Source organism: Sprattus sprattus (assembly GCF_963457725.1).
Source record: "Sprattus sprattus genome assembly, chromosome: 7".
In the NCBI taxonomy this organism is placed as follows: Eukaryota; Metazoa; Chordata; class Actinopteri; order Clupeiformes; family Clupeidae; genus Sprattus; species Sprattus sprattus.
The window spans coordinates 10,409,887-10,418,670 of NC_137926.1; the positions used below are offsets into that span (position 1 = coordinate 10,409,887).

The 8,784-nt window shown below is 47.9% G+C and overlaps 1 protein-coding gene across 1 annotated transcript; it reads right to left on the reverse strand.

Annotated features, from left to right (window-relative positions):
* Positions 1–394: 394 nt before the first annotated feature.
* Positions 395–3,505, reverse strand: has3 (hyaluronan synthase 3; the record flags this gene model as incomplete). Its single annotated transcript, XM_080841668.1, has 3 exons — positions 395–1,324; positions 1,632–1,733; positions 2,831–3,505. The coding sequence occupies 3 exons, from the start codon at positions 3,503–3,505 to the stop codon at positions 395–397; spliced, it is 1,707 nt and encodes a 568-aa protein (XP_080697794.1).
* Between the last annotated feature and the right edge of the window lie 5,279 nt (positions 3,506–8,784).

The window sequence follows — 8,784 nt, forward strand, 5'->3', positions numbered from 1 at the left end:
ACCTGGGACCCTACATGGTCCATTTCCTGTCTCATGATATGTGCTTTAAAATTCACCAAAGCACCTTGCTTCGGAGGCTGAACCCCCTCACCGGCTCTCTCAGACTACCCTTTGAAGTCTACGACAAACACCTCTGTAGGTGCTTGTGCCTCGCGCTCAAGTGAACAAACAAACAAACAAAAACAAAAACACCTAAACAGACTCATCCAGCAGCTGACCCGTGAAATGCCTCCATTGCCTGCCCCCAGTGGCACTGTCCATCTGCACTTCCCCATCACTGAATCCATAGCACCAGGGACTGAGAGCGGATCCAAGATCAAAGGGGGTCAGGACTTGGTTCCAAATCTTTTAGCAGCACCATAAGGATAGGAAGTCCCCCTCAGCATGTCCCCTCCTAGGCCTCAGCGTAGGGCAGATGGTATTGTTCCTCCCTTTTGTTGCACCTCTTGGCCACTATAGCCAGGTACAGTACCCCTAGCACGACCCAGTAGCAAGCGTACAAGATGGTCCCCGCTATCAGCAGGGCTTTCTCTGTCTCGTTGAAGGGCTCCTGAGTCTCGCAGTAGATGGTGTAGACCACGCCGCCCAGCAGAATGAGCCCCCACACGGTCACGGGTATGGCGCCGATGAAGTTCACCACGATCTTGCGCCGCCCGGACGTGCCCCAGCCGGCCTTGTTGATGGTGAAGAGGGCGAAGATCTTGGCGGGGAGCAGGCTGGACATGTAGAGCAGCGAGTAGAGGGACATGAAGATCATGACGAGGCTGCCCCGCAGGAAGCACGCGTACGTGGCCTTCACCATGCCCACCAGCTGCACCGTGAGCAGGAAGAGCAGGATGTTCCACAGGCGCCCGCGGTAGAACAGGTGGATCACGGTGGCCACCAGGAAGAAGGGGAAGAAGCCCGTCACCACCGACTCGTAGGTCATCCACAAGCTGTGCTTGTGGAACCAGAGGGCGTTGTAGAGCCACTCGCGGAAGTAGGACTTGCTCCAGCGCGTCTGCTGGTTGAGCCAACGCAGGTAGCGCGTGGGCGTCTCCGTCTGGCACTGCGAGCGCGCTGTGTACTTGGTCTTGTAGCCGAAGCTGAGCACGCGGTTGGTGAGGTGCCGGTCGTCGCCGAAGCTGCACTTGCTGCCCAGGAAGGTCTGGTTGTACCAGGGCTCCAGGAACTTCTGGAGCAGGGAGTTGCGGTACATGCCGAGGGGGCCGCTGATGCACTGCACGCAGCCGAAGTAGGACTGGCACGCACGCTCCACGTTGAACGCCATCCAGTAGCGAACACTGCTGAGGAAGGAGATCCAGGAGTCGTACTTGTTCAGGATCTGCAGGGAGTTGGAGGAGAGATGAGAGAGAAGTGAGGTGAGGTGCTGTTCTCCTTGTAGTCAGCTGAGGCATGTCTCAATGTCCAGCCTGAGTGTAGAGTCATGATATCCCTGGCTACACGCATGATGTAAAGTACTGTTGCTTCTTGAGAATAATGTATATGAATTGTATGACAGGTGAATCTACATACATGACAAATTGTATGAAGTGTCCATTTCAAACAAGCAGAAGCTGTATTAATCCGTCTTAAAAAAACTGACAGTCTACGACAAAGGAAGCTGTGTGTGGTTGTTCACTGTCACTCACCTGAACGTCGCCGCCAACAGCTCCAACTTGAGGATCCTCCTCCAGGATCTTCAGCATCTCTATGGTGCATGCAGGGTCTAGGACCGTGTCTGAGTCACATACCTGCACAGACACACACACACAGACACACACACACACACACACACACACACACACAGGTGCATAAGGACCCATAACTCAGCATGTTCTTTGATTTATGAGGAAGCACGACCATGACTCAGTAGGTCAGGACTAAAATGTCTGCTTCAGCATGTCATTTAGCAAAGGACAGGTAGTCGTCTTTCCCAGCTTTGAAGATGTGGGTCTCCCGTGGCTAAGCTAAAATTTGCTTTTTGGAAATGAGGGATGGCGCTGTGAACCCCAGATGGTCCAAGGCCCTCTTTGTTTCAACAGCTGCCAATCAGGGGCTATGACTTCAGAGAGCAATGAGAGGCTGCTGACAGTGCACAGGTGTGCTCATAAATACAGGTGACGAGGTCAGGAACGCATCTCAACTCTGACCCACGTCCCCCCAGCCCCCCCCCCCACACACACACACACAGGAACAAGGGCACAGTGGACACACCACAAGGGGGGGGGGGGTCAAGCAGATATAACCTGATTATAAATTCAGTGAGGTTTTTTAAACACAATGTTAAGAGGAATGTATAAGGTATAAGGAGTGTGTGTGTGTGTGTGTGTGTGTGTGTGTGTGTGTGTGTGTGTGGGAGAGAGCGAGAGAGAGGTAAAGGTGCCAACTCAGTAATAGGATTATTATGGATGTGAGTGCTGTTTTCAGGATAGCGCATCATACCCACTAAAGAAAGTGCATTCATGCACAAATGTGTCCCAAGATCACTGAGGCATTAAGCTGACAACAAGAAAACAAAATGGCTAGACTGAACATTTTTCAATACCATTTCATTCAGCCTTCGTGTACTCTGTTAATTGTGGACATCATAATACCAAAATCGCAAAATCCATAAAAGGAGTTTTTTTTTGTGGTAAAATCAGCAAACACAAATAGCAAATGACAAACGCCTGTTTCAGACTAAACACTTGGAATGAAGCTCTAGTAGCTGAAAGTCTGCATCAGCCCTGGATAACCCAGAGGAACAGTGACCCACTGCCTGCCATGCTACTGTTGTCAGTCCTCCTCCTCCTCCTCCTCCTCCTCCTCCTCCTCCTCTGCTCAAACACACCCAGTGAGTCCAACCCACCTGCATATAATCCACGGTGTCCCCCAGCGCCTTGAAGGCCGTGTACATGACCTCCCGCTTGCCTCCCCACTCTTGCATGATGCACGAGTAGCGGCAGTTGCATACAATCCGTGCCACGCGCGCCGACTCTTCCGCATTCACCCTTCCTCCTCCTCCTCCTCCTTCTCCTCCTCCTCCTCCTCTTCCTCCTGCCCCTCCCCTAGGGTCACCTCCATCGCTGTGAAAGTTCCCTTTCCACACCATGCTCCCGGCCTGCTCTCCACCTCCCATCACCTCCTGGAAGATCTCCATCATGTAAGCGTCCTCGGGCCGGTTCCCGTCCACCACCAGCACCACCTTGAGGCCGGGGAAGGAGATGCGGCGCACGCTGCGCAGGCATTTGCGCAGGTAGTCCGGGTCCTCCTGGTAGGCGGCGATGCAGAGGGCCACGGTGCGGTGCAGGTGCTGCGGCCGGGCGGGGCTGCGCATGTGCCGGTGCTCCAGGTAGGCGAAGAGGCTCTGCAGCAGCAGGTGGAGGAAGAGGATGGCCCCGTACAGGCCGAAGGACAGGTGGTGCTGCTCGGTGTGGATGAACTGGTAGCCCGTGAGGTAGGCCAGCAGGATGGCGAACAGGACCACCGCGGCAAAGAGGGTGGTGGTGAAGATTCGTACGGCAGAGCCGCAACGAGAGGGCATCTGAGAGAGAGAGAGAGTGTGAGAGTGAAAGAGAGAGTGAGAGAGAGAGGATGAGAGAGAGAGTGTGAGAGTGAGAGAGAGAGTGAGAGAGAAAGGATGAGAGAGAGAAAGAGTGAGAGAGAGGAAGAGAGAGTGAGAGTAAAAGAGAGTGAGAGAGGATTAGAAAGAGAAAGAGTGAGAGACAAAGGATACAGAAAACGAGGAGGAGAAAAATGAAGAAGCAAAGATTAACCGAGTGGCCGAGTAGAGAGCGTTAGAGAGGAAAAGGCTGATCCTCATTATCCTTACTAGCATTTACAGTACAGTGCAGTGTCAAACCAATGATGCAGTTACTCTCACAAGTTTATCCAGGTGCCTCACAAGCTTTTCCTTTCCTACTGAAGCATAGGGAAAGAGGGTGCAGTTTACTCTGCCCTTTATTTTGAATCAAAATGCCTGCTGGAACTCTGAACAAGGGCGTAGGTTTGCATAGGGTTGGTAGGGACTAGTCACGACCAAAGTTTGGGAAAGACAAAAAAGTCCCTACCAATATTTTGTTAATTTGAGAAAAAAAATCATTTTGCACAATATATTTGCAAACTCATTCGTATTATTATCAATACAATGTTCGTCGCCCAGAAGAGTTATAAATACATTTCTAAGTTTTCCAATGCGCCCTCGAGCTTGTGAGACAAGATGATGTCATTTAATTGGCTGAAGTGGCAGAGTTAGAAACACTACGTGAATCCTGAAAGAGTGCTGCTAGTAGTCTGATACGGTAAGCTACTAAATTCGCCAGGAAATAATAACGCCTCATATCAGTATTTCATTTGGTCTCAGCATTGATATTTTGACCCTTTTGTGCTCTGAAAAGCCACCTAAAAAGAAAAGAGATGCCAGAAGTTTTTTCCACCATATAGAGCTATCAAAAAGCCCAGGTCGCTGTTAGTTAGCTAGTCGGAAAACTACCCACATTGCAAAGCTGCTAGCCCTAAATCGCCACCCATTGTACAATGGAAACATGTTTTGAAAGTTGTTATTGTGTAGGGCATGTTACTTTAGCTTGCATTACATCTCGTCTTGTTGAAGCCAGAAGGATAAGCTACCCTACCCTGTTTAGACAATTTTACCCATGAATGTAATCAATCACACTGGCTATTTTGAGAATACATGTTATACTTGAAGGTAGTAAAAAGGTGCAATCAATTGGGATGCCCAAATGTATGTAGCATATAATTCATGAATACATTATTTCAATGCACTGCAATCCAGATGATGAAGGCTTAGTACAGCTCCATAAAACCTGAACCATTTACCTACATATTACAAATTAATTTCAGAACAAACAAATGCACTGCATGTACTTCTCATTAGGAAATTTTGTTCATTAAGGCAATATTTTGAAATGCATTCAGGAAACTAAGAAATCCAGTGCAGATGTAGTGCAGGTTGAGGAAGAAGCAGCTGGACCATCAGGGCTTCAGATGAGGTCTTACTCATGTTTGGGATATCCAAAAAGGACAACAAAAACATGTGGTGTCAAGAAATGTGGAGAACGTTATTTTTTTAATTTAAACTAAGGGTTTATTATTCTTATTATGTTTAAATCAGTTCCAAGTTCCACAAGTTAGTAGTACACAAATGTTAATATATTCTAATAAAGTTTGCCTGTTAAATATAACATCAACTACATTTTTTAATTTATGGTGGGGGTGGGGGTGGGGGGGGGGGTCTGCCGGGCAGTGTCCCTACCAATGCTGAGACCAAACCTACGCCCTTGACTCTGAACACACCTAATGCTGTCAGTAACCTGACTCATGTCCTGTTTCTGCAGAACCAAACCTCTGAGCATGTCTAGTCTTCTCTCTTCCACTAAACACCTCTCCCATCTACATGGCCTCTGCCATCTCAGTGTCATGGCACACTGCAAAACGAATGTTGCTTCATCTGGACTTGCTAGGAATTGTGTGAGTGGCTACATACAGTCAACGAACGCAGGTCTGAGCAGGTCGTGCCTGTTGCCTAACCCTGGAGTCCAGACCACAGCAAGGACACATCAAAGCACCGGGTTTTTCGACCAAACAAGGGTTCTCTATTCACTGTGTAACAGCAATGCTTTCTGTGTTAGCCTTTTGAATATGGAAACTGTTAGGGTCAGGTTTGGAAAGTACCCCTTCTCTTTTCCTCTTCCTCTCTCTCTCTCTCTCTTTCTCTCTCTCTTTCTCTCCTCCTCTCTTTCAGGTTAATGATGTTAATTAAAGGCCTAGGCTGACTCTCAGTACCGGCTGTCGGGAAGAACAATCCCTCTTTCATTCATAAGATTACCTTCCCAAACCCCACCAACCCTGCTGAGATAGACACACTGCTTTCCGTCTTCGTATCATACAACAGCTACTTCCTCAAAGGCTTGGCACACACAGCCTCTGCCAATGGAGGTGACTTTAGGTGACAGCCCTCGCTGTTTCCAACACAAGAAAGAACAGGCAGTCATAATTGTGAAGTAAAGGCATACTGATCAAAAAACGTGTTAACTTAGCAACAATTGTTAGTTAAAAGGTCAAACAGAATTTCACAATGCCACTTTTACACTATGATATTGAGGGCCCTAATTTCATTGATGGGCAACAACACGTAAAGTCCGCTGTGCCGGCCTAAAGCTAATAATTTGGCAAAAATATATTCCAAGCACAAACATAGGTGGGTCAGTGCAATGCTGGGGTGTGTCTGCACACAGTTGTGGGAGTTCAATGTATAAATGAGTTCTTTGAAAGCAACAAAGCGGGCAGACCTCCTGCACAAGAAACTTGGTCTACTCTGGTGTAAACCGCCCCATTCGCGACTGGAATTTAGCTGTTTGCTCTGTTGTAGTGCAATTACTGAGCTCTGTGTGAATGTTGATAAAATTGGTTGAATCATTGTGATAGGCTGATAAAGAATAACTTAATTTCCACATCCACTAATTTCTCAAACCATATAAAAGTTAAAGCAAATATAGTCACCCCTGCCTTCGATGATGCACAGAGTGCTTGTTGCCCCATGAAATGAGGGCCCTATATGTCAGTGTATTACACTACTCCACTATTACACTATGACCCGAGTACACCCAACCCCCTAATCCCATCCCTGCCCCCACAAATAATAAATTTGGCGTCCTGGCTCCCAAACGCCAATAATGACACCCCATCCCTCACATCACAGCTCCCCGAGACAGCAAATCCTTGCCTAACAATAAAGGGCCCAAACAGCATGCATCCGGGGCCCCCCGGGGCCAAACTCCTTCAGCAGCGAGACACTCAGGGTCACGTCTGACTCTAATTACAAGGCCTAGCCCGCTGGAGGCTTGTTAGTCTCTCGCAGCATGAAAGGGAGGGTGGAAGAGGAGAAGAAAAGGTCCACATGAGCGGCGCTAGTGACACAGCTGGGCACAGCTTATCAGGATATTGAAGTGAATTATAACCAGGCGAGTCACTGAATTTATAAAGAGGGGACACTGACAAGGCTGCGTGACTGGATTTGCGAAGATGAGCACACAAAAAAAGAAGCAACTTCACAACATGATTTGTGAAGCGAGCCACAAGGAGAGAGTACATGTTGAGTTCCAGTTTCTAGGGAATCGCTGACTCGTACCAGAGTCATGCATACTAACACACCACTCAATTTCAATCCAGTTCAAATCAAATCAATGCAGTCTTAAATACCTTAGTTGATATGAACCTAATGGGAGCCATTCCCTTTGCCAAAAAAAAAGCACAAATAACAACTACAGGAATCAACCCAAATGCCGTCCCCACTTCTCACCCTGATAACTCAGTTAAATCCCTCCCTCCCACTCCATGAGCAAAGGGCATGACTCACTGTAATCTCTGTCTTCTCTGTGTTCATGATGAGCTATCAACAGCCTTGTTAATGAAGAATCAGCCAATGGTTGATCCCAAACTCTGTTGTTGAAGGGGTGGTCCTCAGTTAATCGCAGATCTGCTGTTTGTCCCTCTGTGTACAGACGCCATATATCAAAGGTACTATCTGACCATGTGGCTGTCTCGCATCCCTTCAAAGGAGGCTAAGAAGGGCACCGGATGGGTCCTGCACAGATATGGCTTTCTGGTCATCAAAGAAGCGTAGGATAGGTAATCTTAGGTTATTGACGGGCAGTGGTAGGATTTCTGAGGCGAAATCCATCTTCAGGTCAGAGGCAGACAGGTCCTCTGGGGTCGAGTAGTATTTCCAGGTGAACTGCAGGTAAGAATTCTCAGGTATTCCCCCCGGCCTCGTGCCTGTTGCCTGGGAGAGTGAATGGAATGGGGCAGAATTCTCAGGAGAGGCTAGTGGGGTGTTGCAGAAGGAAGAGAATGAGGGGTTTGGCCAGGGGACAGGGCCTTTTGGCTGGGACAGGAAGGAGAGGGAGGGAGGGCGGGCTGGAACCAGCTCAGACATGGGTGGGTGGGGGCCAGGTGAGGAGGATGGAGGAGCAAGAGAGAGCTACGGGAGACTCTGTGTGAGTGTGTGTGTGTTTGTGTGTGTGTGTGTGTGTGTGTGTTTGTGTGTGTGTGTGTGTGTGAGAGAGTGTGTATGTGTATGTGTCAGTTTGGGAGGGTGAATGTGTATGTGTCTGAGAGTGTTTCTGAGAGTGTGTATGTGTATGTTTATGTGTACATGTTTGTAAGTGTATGTGTATGTGTATGTGTATGAGAGTGTTTATTTGTACGTGAATGTTTGATAATGTGTTGGGGAAAGAATGTAGAGGGTTATAGGTGTAAAAAAGACTTAAACTTAAACTTAGAAGTATTTTGCCATAGTCTCAAGCAGGGCATTTTTCCTTATTGAGAAAGGGCTATTGCATTGTGTTTTCATACGTGTTCCAACGCAGTACAGCACAGCCTTACAGAATCAATCCACTAATCATTTGCTCTAACCCATCCAATCAGCTGAGATTACGTGAAGCTACAGCTGTAGAGGGGGGCTGGGTGGGGGGGTGCCATGTCTGCACATTTGTAGTGCTGAAGCACTTACTGTTGAGCTGATATGGACTGGAAACCCCACAGAAACTGACCACAGGAAGATTTGTTCTCCCTCTTTCTCCATTACCTCTATTAAACATCAGTAACGAGTCTATCAATACCCCCACAGCAAACAGAGCTCGGCAAACAACAGCTAACAGACCTAACACAAGATAGCGTTTAACATTTCCCCGCTGTAAAATACTGATCTTAGTACCACAACACAGGAGTAAGGTTTTTAGTAAGGTTTTCGAAATGTTTGAGTCCTTATGCTATGAGCCTGTGAAAGTTAGATGTGAAAGT